Source organism: Tachypleus tridentatus, chromosome 9 (assembly GCF_004210375.1).
Source record: "Tachypleus tridentatus isolate NWPU-2018 chromosome 9, ASM421037v1, whole genome shotgun sequence".
NCBI classification, from domain to species: domain Eukaryota; kingdom Metazoa; phylum Arthropoda; class Merostomata; order Xiphosura; family Limulidae; genus Tachypleus; species Tachypleus tridentatus.
This window is the reverse complement of record NC_134833.1, coordinates 152,132,329-152,149,425: the sequence shown is the minus strand read 5'-3', so window position 1 is coordinate 152,149,425 and position 17,097 is coordinate 152,132,329. Positions and strand designations below refer to the sequence as shown.

General features: G+C 34.7%; 1 protein-coding gene across 3 annotated transcripts in view; it reads right to left on the bottom strand.

Moving 5' to 3' along the window:
- Positions 1-298: 298 nt before the first annotated feature.
- LOC143226667 (homeobox protein OTX2-B-like) overlaps positions 299-17,097 on the bottom strand; it is a 57,418-nt gene continuing 40,619 nt past the window's right edge. For 2 of the 3 annotated variants that reach the window (XR_013014704.1, XR_013014705.1), the window contains 3 exons: positions 15,181-15,365; positions 13,053-14,109; positions 299-440 (listed from right to left, as the gene is read on the bottom strand). Coding sequence is in view for 1 of the 3 variants with exons in the window: in XM_076457921.1 (XP_076314036.1) it covers positions 13,489-14,109; positions 15,181-15,365 (806 nt within the window). In the remaining 2 variants the exon portion in view is untranslated. Of the gene's footprint in view, positions 441-12,755; positions 14,110-15,180; positions 15,366-17,097 lie in introns of those variants that run through there. The other variant, XM_076457921.1, reaches the window with a different exon arrangement.

Sequence of the window (17,097 nt, the reverse complement as noted above, 5' to 3'; positions counted from 1 at the left end):
ATAACCAGCAGAATACGACACATTTATGTTAACATTAGTCTAAAAAGTAAGACACGTTGATTTTATGTTAACGTTAGTCTAAGAAATAAGGCACATTTGTGTTAACCCTAGTCTAAAGAGTAAGACCCATTCAGTTTGCTTGTAGTGTGCAGAATACGACAAATCGTCTTTTGTGAAAACAAAATAAATTGCTAAAAACAAACAAACGACGATTCAAGAGCAATCTGTATTTTATGTGTCTATATATCACGTAAAGATGAATTAGTGGGTGTTAACGATAAATGTTACATCATACGTGTGGTATTCAGAGGCAGTTCAAACTGTCGTTGCCAGATCCACAAACAACAGGAAGTTTCGTCACAACTTCAGTTATCGCCAGATCCACAAACAACAGGAAGTTTCGTCACAACTTCAGTTATCGCCAATATTTGACTGATATTCTATACAAAAGAAAAGACACAATTACAGAGGTCAGAAAATAACGATGACCTTTGTGACACAACGAAGCCTTCACAGTCCACTTTGAAATGTTTGTTTTAGAGCAACACACTAATTGACTTCCTGCTATGTCCACTGCTGTACAGAATTGTTTCCTGGATTTTAGCCTCGTAATTCCACAAACTTACCGCGGTCCCACTAGGAAGAGTGGGGTGGCTGACGTAACCTGGTGTTTAAGATGCTCCACTCAACTATCTGTTTCGGATCATCGTTTCTGAAGATGCTCGCTCTTTCAGCCACAGGAGCATTGTAACATGATGGCCAATCTCACTATTCGTTGGTGAAGAGAGTAATCCAAGAGCTGGCAGGTGGTGGTGTTGACTGCGTACCGTCTTTTCAGCATATCACTTCTAAATAACGAGTGGCTAGTACAGATAACTCTCGAGTAGCTTTATGCAAAATCTAACAAACCAAATTAAACGAAATCAAAGGTCAAGTGTACACTTGGAAACGTGCTCATGTATTCTAATGAAATAAAGAGCACTAATAAAGCTTTTCGTTCGTGGATGACAAAATTAAACCAAATTTAGCTAACATCTGTGATAAAATGATTTACATCACGATTCAGTCATTTAACTCTCTAAAGTCTGAAGACCAGCAAGGAATCTAAATCACATAATGAGCATGACGAATCTATAACTTAACAACTATATATATAATGCAATCTTTATCAAGTCTTTAAAAATATAAATCTGAATTTGTTTCAAAAGAAGAAAATACATACTAAATTTTCTCTCTCTAGGTAATACAGCATCCACGTGACATAAGGCCACTTTCCTGTGCTATCATATTCTTTGTCTATAGCAGTATAACCCTATTAGAGCGAATTAGTGTGTGTGTTTTCTCATTGCAAAGCCACATCGGGTTATCTGCTGAGAACACCGAGGGGAATCGAACCCTTGATTTTGACGTTGTAAGTTCGTAGACATACCGCTGTACTAACGGGGGGGCTAGAGCAGATTAATGTTTCTTTTTATATCGATCTCTCTTAATTAAGATCTCATGTGACCTACTTAATGAGTCATTCATCCAGTTTTGTGAGTAACCACGACAAAAGAAACTCTACAGCTCTTTGACCTACGTTCGACATAGATGACCAAAACTTGAAATATACTGGAAGTTTGAGAAAAGTATTCAGTAACTAAGGAGGTAAACAAAAAACACATATCCACATACCACATATAGAAATAAACAAGGCACGCCATTTCCTTTTGGAAAAAAAGAAATATAAAAAAAATTATATACATTTTTGTAAGTTTAATTGACGGATTTCTTCGTTCAAGAGTTACTTCTCAACTCGTGCATACAAAGAAAAGTAATATTTTTTTATAACTAAAGGATGTCTAAAAGTATTAAAACTGCACCGTTAAAAGTTTTTGAAATTGGAATAGAAATTACACAGCAAGTCGTATTCAAAAATACATTATTATCAAACGTGATATACTATCAACGTAAAAGCTTTAGGGCATCTGGAACTCTGTTTATTTATAATAGCACCTTTGAAAGTTTACTCTGGCTGTAATATGTGTGCGTGTGTAAAATTAATTGAAAGGAATGTGGAGAAATATTTTTGAACAAGCTTCATTTTTATCACAAATATCAGGCCTACGGGTTATATTTTCTATTTTTATTTAAATAACGTAGTGCAGACAATATTATAGAAACCATAATTTAGAGCAATTGTAGCATTTTATATCTCTTTAAAGAACGCTTGTTTTTATTACCCTCTGTTTCTCTTTGCAGCTTTTTCTAGGGCACAGGTTCCACTGTGGTCTACAGACCCCACATCGCTATAATATTTAAAGACTTCTGCAGTATTACATCCAATTTATGAAATTTCCGTTTACTGAAAGAGTAACAAATAAACTAAAATGCTAAGGTATTATAAAACTAATATTGTAATATGTACAAGTTCCAAATTAATAACTGTCATTAACATAAATTATGTAAATTCGTTGTGCACCTGGCACCTTTTTCTTTCCATTGCAAAAAAACGAGACAGTTGATTTCCAATTGGAAAGACACATATAAAATCAAAGTTTAGAAATCAAATAAATGTGGAGCTGGATCTTCTTTTGAAACTGTCAGACATGTTTCAACAAAGCACCACCATCCTTCACATTAAAGTAAATCGTAAGATAATTTTCTAAATTTAAATCTATTTTGAATTTTATTTTCTTTAATCTAGAATCAAACTGTAAGAGTATTAAAATACACACATGATACACCAGTTACACACGATAAAACTATTTTTAACATGAGGTGGTTCACTGATACAGTAAAGAAGTTGAAACGGGTTCACTGTACTAGGATATAAAATTAAAAATGAAACAGATTACCATGTCACCCAAGGGTTAGGTATATTTTGCTTTTCAGTGTTTTATTGTAGTAAAAATGGATGCAAGTAGATATTTATAAATATCGAGGTGTTGAATGGATTAAAAATTTAATCAAAGAAAATAGCAGCAGATAAAATAAGAGTAAAAATAAATCAACAAAGAATAATTTTTTTTTCACTTGTAAGGTTGCGTTAATATTTACGAAATATCATTAACATATTAATATATTTACAGACACACACACATACATATATATTTGGTTAAAAGGTAATAAAGAATGAATTGACACGCCTGACTAAAAACGTTTCATAATTTTATTTTGTATAACGATTCAGGCAGACGCCTTTCGTTAGGCCTAATTTCATTATAACTGTGTCTACTGTCGAAGGAAGAACATAAGCCTGAAACTTCGCAGAGAATAAACCTATAATATGATGTTTGTTGTTACGTCTACGTTTATTCTTTGTTTTCGTCTATCCAAGTGTTACTTTTAACGACTGTCAGAACAACATATATGTACAGGCAAGTTTGGTTAGAAATGTTCGAAAAATTAAATTTTAAGATATTGGAAACGATTTAAATAAAGATATATTAAATATTTAATACATTATTAAAAGTGGAATTAAAACAGTTAAAGGCGTTAATAAAACATTTTTCGTTTGAAGCATCAGTTCAAAATTTTACACTTTTACACAGTTTCGGATTCGCTACGACATATTTGGCTTCTTTTGTAAGCTGGCTTTAGTGGAACAACAACCCGCCAGTAGATGGCATGTGAGACAAATCTAGACCTTTTGTTAGTTTGTTTTAAGGTAAAGCTGCACAAAGGATTTTAGCGTTTTAAACCTGTACATTTACTGCTGTCCCGCCGGGGGCATTGTTTTATTAATAACGTGCGAATGATTTTCATAAACTGAAACTTTTACGTTAAAAATTAAAAAGAAAAACGACAACACTAAATTTGAACAACGTTGAATTTTGCTCTACTTTCAGTATAATATATCACCAGTGGTATTTACCACAACTGATCTACTCATCTGTCAAAAATATGAAATTTATCAATGTGTGTATGTACGTATGTATATTTGTTAAGAGCATGTGTGTGTTTTCTTATAGAAAAGTCACAGCGGGCTGAGTTCACCCAGTTACAAGAGCAAAGCCCTGAATTTGGGTTTTTAAATCCATAGACTTAGCGCTGTTCCACCAGGTGAAGTTTTTGTTTTGAATTAAGCACAAAGCTACACAATGGGCTATCTCTGCTCTGCCCACCACTGGTATTGAAACCCGGAAGTTAGTGTTGCAAGTCCGCAGACATACCACTGAGCCACTGGGGGACGCCAGGTGAAGGAATTTATGATAATTAAAAATTAAGTCTTGAAGGTTTCTTTAGTAATAAAGGCAACGCAGAAAAACAAAACAACAACAATGATCAACTGACAAAGTGCATTTTGGAACAAAAAATATCTGCTTTAAATTTAAAAGGTTTTTATTTTGTGAATACGTAAGTATTGTCATACAGATGTTTTCATTCATCTTTGCCCTAAATCATTCACAAGTGAATGGAAGAGAGACGTTTAAAAGTTGCATCGTTGTCATGGCCTAATTTATCCCCAGTACGTGCCTCTCAGTGGCACAACGGTACGTCTGTGGATTCACACCGCTGGAATCCAGGATTCGATACCCGTGGTGAGCATAACACAGATAGCCCATTGTGTATCTTCGTGCTTAATTCAAAACAAACTACTAAGTGACAACAGTATTCTACCATTAACAAAATTAATACAAATAACAAATTGTCTCATGCTGGGGAAGCGCTGTAAAAATTAATCATATTTGCATTATTAAGTTTCTATATATATATATAAATATATTTCTTAAAAAACTATTTACTTTATTCGGTCCTTTAAGGTTTTTCTGAGAAGAATGTATAGTAGGATTTCAACCAGACTGTTTTAACCTTAACCAGTATCGACGAAGCATTTTGCTCAGTACCAGATCTCACCAGTCTGGCTGGGACGCAACAAACAGTATTCTTCAGTGATGTCGAGAAAATCCACTTGTAGAGAAATATATATGTAAAAACGGCTCGTTTGGGTTGAGAAGATATTTTACATAGAGGAGTGAACAACGTTTCGACCTTCTTCGGTCATCGAACAACAACCGTTATAGTTTGTTAGAGCAACGGTATTATAATCAGCCACACTTCTCATAAAACATTAGTATCGGGTTTTATTTTTGTGAGTTACAATAACATATTCCTGCTCTATTTTATTTATTTCCTACGAAAATCAGCCGAAGTTTGTGAACCATAAAGTAAAGAACATAACAACTCAGATAGAAGTGGAAATGTGAATGTGCTGAAGATGTTGCTTCTTCAGTTAATCATAATTAATGTTGGATTCTATAAAAACAAAACAAAAAACTACTTTATGTACCGCCAGTTTTGATGCGAAGTAACTTACATTATTTAATGTTAAACAACTTTTTCGTTGTTTCTCGATGAAACTTAGTTAAATATAAATATAGTAATTAAAAACATAGCAACTTCAAACGACACTAGATGGTACTCGAATATTATCTTTGTCACAAATTTCAATACCTTAGTCAATTTATTAATGAAAGTTAGCATATAAATCGAACCCTAACCAGCATGACCGTCGAATGCAATGTTATCTATTGTAACTTCTGTTCGTTTAACTCTTATTAAATATTACATATTTAAATCTTACTTATATCTATAAATTTTATTTCTTTAAAATCTACTTACGTTTCTAAATCTTACTTCTTCAAATCCTACTTGCTTTTCTAAAGCTTAAGTCTTCAAATCTTGCTCACGTCTCAAAATCTTATTTACGTCACTAATTACGTCTTTACATATTATGTTTCTAATTCTCAATTACTTCTCTAAATATTACGTCTCTAAATCTTTTATTCCAAATCTTACTTTGCTATGTTACAATTTAGATCGTTGTTACTGCCTCAATGGAAGACCTGCGTATTAATATTGATTGATATTCGAATATAATTTTGAAACTGACTGGAAAATGTTTTTTTCTTTCATCTTCTTCAAATAAGTTTTATTGAAATTGAGATTCTTGCATGGAACAGTTGTGCAATATTACTACAAAAAGATTGTTTAAAAAGTTCACTCTTTATGAAAATTGATTTCTTTGTTTGTTTAGAATTAAGCACAAAGCTATATAATAGGCTATCTGTGCTCTGCTCACCACGGGTATCGAAACTCGGTTTCTCGTGGTGTGAGTCCGAAGACTAAGTCTATGAAAATAGGACACGGATCTCAGCAGCAGATACATCACATATAAGTCATTGTACAAACAAACCGCATAATATTATTTACCTACAAAAAAAACAACAAAATAGGTAAAGAGTAGGCTTGGCATGGCCAGGTGGTTAAGGCACTCGACTCATAATTCGAGGGTTATGGGTTCAAATTCATGTCACACCAAACATGCTCGCCCTTTCAGCAGTGAGGGCGTTATAATGTAACAGTCAATCCCACTATTTGTTGGTAAAAGAGTAGCCCAAGAGTTGGCGGTGGGTAGTGATGACTGTTGGCCTTCCCACTGCTAAATTCGGGACATCTAGTGCAGATAACCCTTGTATAGCTTTGCGCGAAAATCCAAGCAAACCAAGGTAAAGAGTATCTTTTTCTTACAAAATAGATTTAAATATAATAGTCAAAAATATCTTTTTCCTACAAAACAACTTTAAACAAAATAGTCAAACAATGTCTTTTTTCACCAAAATAAATCTAAACGATGCCATCAAAGACTAATCATTTTTGAGAAAGGTATGTATCAGCCCTTTCATAATTAAGTGTTAGATTGGGGATACAAAATTTCTAAGACGAGGATACCAGTTGTACGCAATATCGTTAGAAAATAAAGAAACGTGGATCAACTTGGATTGAAGGACCATCCAAAAAACATCTTTCAACAAGTCGTAAGCCAGCTATGATAAGCAAAGTGTGATGTCTCGTAACAGGTGAGAATTCACGAATACAAAGATCAGTGGCAAAAACCGTCCACGTGTTTCAGACAAACAGTTAATCAAGTAAACGTTTCGTCTGGAAAAACGACGCAAGTTACGGATAAACAAGCTGTTTCAACGAAATATCTGATAAAAGTCGCATATCTCAAACAAATAGAGAATGAAATTGGTATTCATGATATTCTATAAGAAGCCATATCAGTTAAGTAACTGGACACAGCATATTTGGATTTCTGTGCATAAAGATTGTTGAAACGTTCACTCAGAAACCGTCATCCTCGTACGCTCAATGGATTATGAAAGACATGCAGAGAGAAGTTGTGTATTTTGGACATGACAGCCTTACCAGTGAGTCTTTTTACTGGACGTGACAACATGGTCTGTAACGATGAATTGAGGGTCAGAAATCCTTTTAAATGTAACGTACTCTAAACATGTAACAATCCCCCACGGTGACAACGGTAAGTCTTCGGGTGTACAACGTTACACTCAACAGTTCGTTTCCGTTCAGTAGAAACAATATAATGAGATTTTATTCTAATATTTACTTGTTAATAGTTGGAATCAAAATGTAGTTTATAAAATGGGTACGTTTTGTTTTTGATAAATTTGATAAACATATTTAATGTTATCTTTACTTTTCTTTTACGCTTGTTGATTTGTTTTTTGTACGCGGACCTGAATGACAGCTATGTAAAGAGTATGTGTTTTTATACAACAATAAGATCTGACCAGCGCATCAAATGTTGGTCGTAGACCCAGTTTACCAAGTTTTCGAAGCATTTTGTAGTTTGAGTATACATAAACTTATATAAGTTTCACATAGAAATAGTTTTTATTTACACATTACTGTTGCAGAAAGGATAACAAACTAAATAGATCAAATAGATCTCCTTATTTCTGAAAAACAAACATAACTCGTCAAATATAAACGAGAAGTTTCCATTTCACACAATTTACACTTCAAATGGCTTACATATGTGCATATATAAAACACTTTAAAAGCACTATTTCAGCGTGTATATATTAAGCAGTAAAAAAGTACCATTTCAATGTATCGAAGCAGCGCCGCCCTACGGAAGCTTTTATCAGCTTTTATACAACAAAGAAAATAAAACGAAATCAAGAAAAATAAGAACTCGATAATTAAAACAGGAAATATTATATTGATCAGTAAATACCTGACTTACGAATTATGACGTCAAAATGGTTCCAGCTCATTCACTAACAACTTAAAATTTTAATTAAAACAACTTTTAAATCATTTCATTTGAGAATTAGAAATTTCTTTTTCACGTAATTAAAAAAAAATATTGTTTGCAAAAACAAAAACAACAGAAAACAAACACAATAACTAGATAAAATAGTGCATTTAAAATGTTAATTAAATAGGCTTAAAATAATCACTGGGAGAATAGTTAACTGTACCATTAATTAAATAAAAAGTTTCGTTTAGGTTTTTTTTAAATTAGGCTAAAAGTGACATCTCGATTTTTAAATCTTAAACACATTTTTCAAGTCCTAAAATCACACAAGACTAATTATGGCGGCTTTGGTAATCACAGCATTTGTGCGATATTTAGAGTGAGTAATCAAATATGACGAATAATCTGACAATCTGTCTTCCTCTGTTCTTAAGTCTAACCTCATGTCATTCCAGCTAAAGAGTTTACTCGCCAAAAGGGAAAATAGATGGATATATTAGTTACTATTAAATAGAAAAAAAGCGAAAGTAGTGACTGTTCATCACGTGTAACATGAGCTTCAGCTTGGGTGAAAGAAAAACAATTTAAATATTAGAAAAAATAAATTATTTAAAATTCTGGCATATAATCCATTAACTATATGAAGTGGACTTTAAACCAGCTGACCCAATTTTAAAGGTTTAGTATGCAATATTATCTGTGTATTCAGAGCTCGGTTTATTTACACATGTGCCGGATGTGACCTAATGGTTGACCCAAACCGCGAATCAGAGGACTCGTGGTTCGCGACTCCTTGCCAGGAAAACGTGCTCTGTAATTTGGGGCTGTAGGTGCGTTTTAAAAGTGCTAGGCCTATTCCATTACTCTCTCAGACAAGGGCAGTCCAAGAACTGGTTATGGTTGTTACTGGTTTACTGCCTCTAATCTATGAATCTATAGATAACACAGTGTGGTAGAGTTTTTGTAAATCTACGCGAAAGAAACGAACGTTTCCACGTGCAGTGCTTAAAAGTCAAGAATTACAGTTCACTATAACAATAATATCCCAGCCATAAGTTTAAGTTCTACAGTAAATTGGGTTAAACATGAAACGTAATAGCCGGGTTTGTATTTTTGTTTATTTATTTACTTGTAATAGTGTCTAATATTACGACTCTTACCTCTTACAGGACGATAAATAGCCCTACGCACAGCGGGGGGGGGGGGGGGGGGGGTTACCTCATGCGGGCTGAGATACAATACAATAGAAGTAGGTTGAACGTTACGTGGTTAAAGCTTCCTGTCTGTCCTCTTCCCCTGACATGTTCTGGTAGTTAGGGCTCTCGAACTGAAATCTACAGGTCGCCAGACGTGCTAGACCCTTCAGCCGCGAGGGCGTTATTATGGCACGATCGATCCCACTGTCTGTTAGTAAAATAGTAGCTCAAAGACATTAAGGATGAATAGCGCAGATAGCCCTCGATTAGCACTCATTGGTTAAACTGAGAACTTATAACGTTAAAATTCGATGTTCGATCTTCGCAGCGGACACAGTGCTTAAAACAACCAAAAAAAGAATTCCTTGATTGTGAAAAATGTTATTCACTAACTGTTTGTCTTTTTTTTTCTTCTTACCCTTACTAAGGTCCTTATCGTGTCTTAAGGTCATAATGACTTTGTTTTACACTTTAAGTGAACTAAACGACCTATTAAAAACCTATAGAAAGACAAACAAACAGATGCCACCATGAAGCGGTTACACGTAATCGTACAGAGGTATTGACTGTCACTCTTATAATGCACATCTCAAACCCATGACCCTAGGATCCTTAGTTCGATACATTATTAATATTAAAAAAATTGTTTATTAAAGCACAAAGTGTATCATTTACTGGATTTATCAATCAGCTCCGTCTCAATAGACCTTGCTAAATACACTTTACACATGCATAAGTTCGGAACAGTTTTAACACCAGGAAGCAACTCTCTGATGCCTCCCCTACCCCAGCGGGTGAGCGGCAAATTTACGACTTGAAATCCGAGGTTCGAGTCCCTTGGTAAACAAGTAGTATGTAAACATACTGTGTAACTTTCTGTTAAAAACAAACATTCACGGACGTCTTCCGCAAATAAAAAAGTTTGTACTCAAGTTTGGCAGTAGAGGTCAGTTTCATTTACCGTGGTTAGACTTAGAATGGCCTGGTGGTTAGGGCGCTTGACTCGCAACCTGCAGGTCACTGGTTCTAATCTCTGTATGAGCGTTATAAAGTGGTAGTCAATCCAACTATTCGTTGACAAAATAACAGCCCAAGAGTTGATAGTAGGTACTGCTGAGTCCCCTGCTGTAAGAGCGGTATGTCTTCTGATTTACAATACTAAATCAGGGTACGATTCCCCTGATGGACACAGCAGGTAGCCCGATGTGGCTTTGCTGTAAGAAACGCACACACACACAGGTATTGTTGACTAGCTGCCTCCTCGCTAGTCTATAACTCCTAAATTAGGGAAGGCTAGGGCAGGTAGAACTCTTAATAGCTTTGCGCGAAATTCAAAGACAAACCAAACTCATTGTATCATATTACCAGTTTTATTTTGATTCATTTACTACGTCATATCATTTATTAATCTGACCAATCAGATCTTTCTCGAATATCTTGCGCAATATTTTAATTTTGTAACTATAGTTTGTTTGAAACGTAGCAAGAACTTATGCGTATATATAAGCAGTCTGCGTTAAGAGACAGACCCAGGTCAAACATGCGGGCAAAAAGTTTCCCAAATGTTTCAAAATTGTAAATTTGTAAACATATTAGGAGCACGAGTCTCTATGAAACAGGGTTGTTTTAACCTGTATATTATATCGAGTATACATACGTTTTAATGTTGATCTCTTGGGTTGTTAATGGCAGCTCTTTCAACCATTTCTAAGTTAGGGTAAAAAATCATCTTTCCAATGTTAAGACTTCGAACAGCCTAGCTAAGCCTCATCAGATGGTTGAAATATACTTTAAGTTAAAATTATTAACTAATGCTTGTTCTTACTATTGTTAAACGCAAAGCTGCACACACTATAAAAGTTGTCCCACTGAAAGGATCGAACCTTAAATTTTACCTATAAATGAAAAGATCTATTCTTGTGTGAACGACAAAACACCAGGTTAATCTAAGTACTCTCAACACGTTCTATTGATGCTCGATTTCAGCCAATTAGAAAAGAGTATTAGCTTTTAATCTGACAAATGTTAATGCTTAAAGAAACTATGACGTATGCTGCTCAGTTTTATCCATCATGAAATAGGAAAAGTCAACATATAACGGTTAGTTGTTTCTGTATATCAACAGAAAAATATCAGCGAATATTGGTCAATTTTACTCACTAATACGTAGAAAAACCTCAACGTATAATGAATGGCCAGTTTTACCTGTTAAGAAATAGAAGATAAAAAATCAAAGTACGGGGTATCCCAGAAGTCTGAATCCATAGAAAAAATTACATTAATAAAGCTAAACAAACACATTTTTGATATCTGTTCTACACATTTCAGAAGAAATAATACTTGAAGGTTCAGTATTATTGACAACTGATATTATATGTTAATTGCATTCAGTTTGAATAATAAATAAATTATGTGTTTTTTCCTTATTGGTCCAGATTTCCGATACACCCTGTATACTGGTCAGTTTTATCTCTCAAGAAACAGTATAAACATTAAGGTATATTGGTCACTTTATCTTTCAATTCACAGAAAACTCGTCAATGTATACTGGTCAGTTTTTTATATTATTGAAGAGAAATACTCTTAAGCTTTTAATGGTCACTTTCATATATCATTAAACAGAAAGATCCTCAACGTATGAATGGTCACTTTTGCATATCATTGAACAGAAATTTCTTTCGGGTATAGTGGTCAGTCTTATCTGTCAGTAAACAGAAAAACGTCAATGTATGCTGGTTAATATTACGTGTAAGTGAGCAGGAAAAAAATCTTTTTTATAGTGGTCAGTTTTATTTGCCAATAAACAAACAAACAAAAAGAAGAAGATATACAATGGTCTGCCAATAAATAGAACAGAGTAAACCTCGGCTCTTAACGTTTTAAAAAAGATATACAATGGTCTGCCAATAAATAGAACAGAGTAGACCTCGGCGCTTAACGTTTTAAAAAAGATATACAATGGTCTGCCAATAAATAGAACAGAGTAAACCTCGGCTCTTAACGTTTTAAAAAAGATGTACAATGGTCTGCCAATAAATAGAACAGAGTAGACCTCGGCGCTTAACGTTTTAAAAAAGATGTACAATGGTCTGCCAATAAATAGAACAGAGTAGACCTCGGCGCTTAACGTTTTAAAAAAGATATACAATGGTCTGCCAATAAATAGAACAGAGTAGACCTCGGTTCTTAACGTTTTAAAAAAGATGTACAATGGTCTGCCAATAAATAGAACAGAGTAGACCTCGGCTCTTAACGTTTTAAAAAAGATATACAATGGTCTGCCAATAAATAGAACATAGTAAACCTCGGCTCTTAACGTTTTAAAAAAGATATACAATGGTCTGCCAATAAATAGAACAGAGTAGACCTCGGCGCTTAACGTTTTAAAAAAGATGTACAATGGTCTGCCAATAACTAGAACAGAGTAAACCTCGGCTCTTAACGTTTCAAAAAAGATATACAATGGTCTGCCAATAAATAGAACAGAGTAGACCTCGGCGCTTAACGTTTTAAAAAAGATGTACAATGGTCTGCCAATAACTAGAACAGAGTAGACCTCGGCTCTTAACGTTTTAAAAACTGTAACCATAATCATTCAACGTGTGATTGTTCGATTGTAAAGTAACAAACAAGCAGTAACAAAGTAAGAATCTTCGAAACATGTTTGTATGGAAGTCATAAATCTCTAACATCCGGCTTCATCGATTTTTAATTTATTTTTTGCATATTATAACAGTTTAAAAGACAAGATTATTAAAATTATTCGTAGTTTTTCAGCATTGTAGAAGACTGCAATAGCTTACCAGAAGACTAACGGGTGAAGATACTTGTTTGACGTGGCAGATCTGAGATTCGTACACTAATAATTGCTAGGGAAAAAAAAAAAACAGCACGTTTTCATCACGACAGGAATTTTATTTTGTTATCAACGTTGTCAGTTTTCGAGACTGAATTCCTGATCGCAGGTTCCGCTCATCACACTCAATGATATAGTTTCTTATATATCATTAGTACATCAGCTTATATCACGAATAATCTCACAGCTTGTCACTGTCTCTGAACTTATGTTTCACGTAAAACGAAGTAAAATAACATACAATAAGATTCGGTTACGAAATTTGTTGTTCAAGTGCGGTTTTTCAAGTCGCTAACATTTGTTGAATAGAGTACTGACTGAAAGGTAGTTTGTACCGACACAAAGAACTTCGACTAAGGTGCCAACACTTTAATAAACCCCTATCACAGTACTTGAAACTTCCACGTGGGTGGCTTCTCAAAGCCATAATCTATACATTCGGTTGCTGAAATATTTCCATTCAGAGGGGGAGTTCGCGGAGTTAAAGGCTGTGCAGAAGGTAAACCTACAGAGTTCATATGTGACGTCATCACGGGTATGTTCATCTGGCTCAAGGAGCTCACCGTTGAGACGCTCAGCTGCGGATGCGGTACAGGTGGTGGTAGATAATCCATGCTCATATTTCCATAGTAGGATGAAGACGAGTAACACTGAGAATAGCCGTTGCTTACGTTGTTGGTTATTTGGTAGCAGTTGCTTACGTTGTTGGTCATTTGGTAGGACGATCTTTGCATGCAGCTGCTACTGTACATCAGATCCGACATCGGGGTCATGGCTGGACTCCAGATTGACCCCGTGCCGTTTGATGTCACAGGAGACGGAGAGGGAGCTGGAGTTAAGGGAGCTGGTTTGTACAACACAGAGTTCCGGGAGCTCGTGTCTGAAGAAGTGGTGACTGGTTGAGAATGTTTGGTTCTCTTGGAGCGCGAGATCTTCGTGGACAACCCATCGTTCTGGTGTTGTTGCTGCTGACGACATTTGGCACGACGGTTTTTAAACCACACCTAGCACACAAAAAAAAACAGAGTTCTGATTGGTTGTAAAAACACGTGGTTTTTCTGATTGGTTTTAAAAACACGTGAGTTTTCTTCAATAAATTTTATTCACTTCAATGTGGTTCTTAGATAGGATTGAGCTGAAAACAGGTTTACTTGAAACAGTCAAGTCTATCATTACAGAACAGAAGGTGTAATTAGTCGAAAGGGTGAACACAAAAGACAAATGCTTCCAGATATTCTTGTTAATTCATGTACACAAATACATAGGTACATCTATTCCAAATATTGTCTAAGAGAGAACAGCTACTTACAAACAAAAAAACACAGACACACCTTCTAGTTTAAATTTTCACGAAAGCCAACCAATGTTTAATTTTCAACCGCGGCTTAGTGGCTCATAGAATAGTTCACTTTTTACCCTCGAAGTGAAAACCTTCAGCTCACAGCTCCGACTTGAGAATCTAATTACAGTTTCGGACCCAGGAGGTCAAACCCATTCAACTAATGTGTTTGAGCATGCCCAAAGCCTCATAGATTAATTTAGTCTAGTCCTGCCTAAAAAAAAATCAATTTAAAAGTAGGCTGGAAAAGATCCTGGTGAGAAATAAAATCGAATAAAGTATACGAGCGCCCCACACTTGATAAAGCTGGTGCACAAAAAATATAGCTAATAAAAAGGAGGGGGTAAAAGGTCTCGTAGATTAATTTCCTCTAATTCTGCTTGAAAGAATTTCAAGTTCCATGGCTATTGAGGATTCCTTTTTGTCTTACTTTGTAAGGCTGAACATAAGTTTCCACTTCTTACCTATGATGTATTCTCGTAAGTAAGCCAAAAGTTAAATATCTTACGTTTTCTCTGAACGTCTTGAAGCTTCCATAAAACTATAGGGGATCTGTTATCTGGACTTCGTATTTACACCAGAATATAAAATTGTTTTAACTCCACCAACATTCAAAATTCTTGTCTGGACTCTCAAAGACTAATACGTATTTAAACACATGACTTCCAAGAAGATTATCATTTAACCCATTTACCTCGATTCTGGACTCCAGAATATTAGCAGTTGAAACTCTTACCTGGACTCTGGACTCTGGTAGATTAATCTTCATTGCAACCTCTTCTCTCATGAAAATGTCGGGATAACGGGTTTTAGTGAATAACGCTTCCAAGATGTCTAACTGAGCTCTTGTAAATGTTGTCCTTTCCCTCCGCTGCTTCCGAGAATTGGCTGCAGAGGCCGCTGGAGAGGATGAGAGTGGAGCTAGTATACAAAAGGCACAAGAGTATGATTTGGATTACGAACACGTGGTTTTTACTCAGGCTAGTTTAATGTCTTAAGGAAGAACGTATAATGTAAGTTTATGTTACGCTGAAGTGAAAACAGTAATATGAAAATCTCCATTGGTTTGAAGTGGCTCCTAAAGATATTACGTATTTCAATATGCAATATTAGATGAAGACACGTTCAGCCAAAGTGTGTTTATTTTAGAATGTTTCTTAATAGAATATTATGTATCATTCAATAACCACTAGGTAGCGCATGAGTGAATGAGAAGTACAGTTTGGAAGCTACAAGTACGATGGACGGAAAGTTTAGTACTTCGTAAGGCCAATAGAGAGCGCAGAGGAAAGGGTCATTTAAAAGCTACAAGTATAAATGTAAGAAAAGACGGACGGATATTATTTAATATATGTACTAAAAGCCAGAACGTTATTAAAAATTTGTTCCTCTATAACCACGTGAACTGTAATTAAGACAACTCTAACGATATACCTCAAGGCTCGACATAATCCTTCTAGGTTTAAAAGTGTTGGACACATAATGAAGCATGTTGCACTTCATAACACGTGCGCGAAACATATTTTTCATCAATTACCAAATATATCTAGCAATATAGGTAAATAAACATTTAAGCAATAAAACAAACAAAATTAATAAGTAAACTGTTCTAACTTGTAATTAATATCAACTCAGACTTCTTTACAACATAATATATTCAGTATAATCCAAAATGACCTCCTAAACTGTACCATTTGGTTTACAAAGTCTGGCTCCATTGGAAGTTGAGCTGTATAGGTTTTAAAATAAACTCAAACTTAGAAAACACATAACTGCTTTATAAAGTAAAATATATAGTTATTTTATGTGAATAATAATTAGTTCCTTTACGCAGTTGAAGTATCCTTGCACAATAGCCTCCTACCGGGGAAACACATGGATATATTGCGGAGTAAAATTGTATTTTGTGTTAATAAAAAATTGAGATTATTTATTATCAGATACACAAAATGATAATTAATGTTGTATTATATTTATTTTAGAAAAGTTGATATATTTATTTGTAATGAGACCGCATATTTACATGTAATGACAAGTTAATTCGATCATTGTACAGCACGTGTTGGTATTAAATACATTAGTTCTATGTAATTACTAGTTATTTATCTTAATATCTGAAACTTCTACTAGGATTAAATAAATTTGTACAGTTTGTAATAAAACATACCCAGTCTATAAGCCTTTCACATTAAAATATAAAGGTAATTACACACTGCAGAGATGCCAACTCTTTCGAATGACTGAGCGTAATGATTGCAGACAGTTTCATAGTTTTAGTCCTTTTAGATTTGTCAGAAACATAACAATCTGGTGAACGAGGCCTTTTTTTTTTCCAACTTGTGAACGATCGCATTGGTGTTTTTATGCCACTTAGAAAATGAGAAATACCCATCTACGCGAGCGCTGATTGGCTGACAAGCACTGATGACGTAACTATGGATTTCCCCAGGTACCCAGTATGGAGAAGCACCGCACTCAAACTATTGGTAGACGTCGGAGATACAAATATTTTTTATTATTTCAAGCACAAACATGATTATCGCAAGCAGCCATTTGGACTATGTCTTTTATTTATTATGAAAATTTATTTGTATCTCACTAGAAATTTTCTTTTCACCCCTTTCAAGCCCTGGAGGAACAATTTATCACTTTA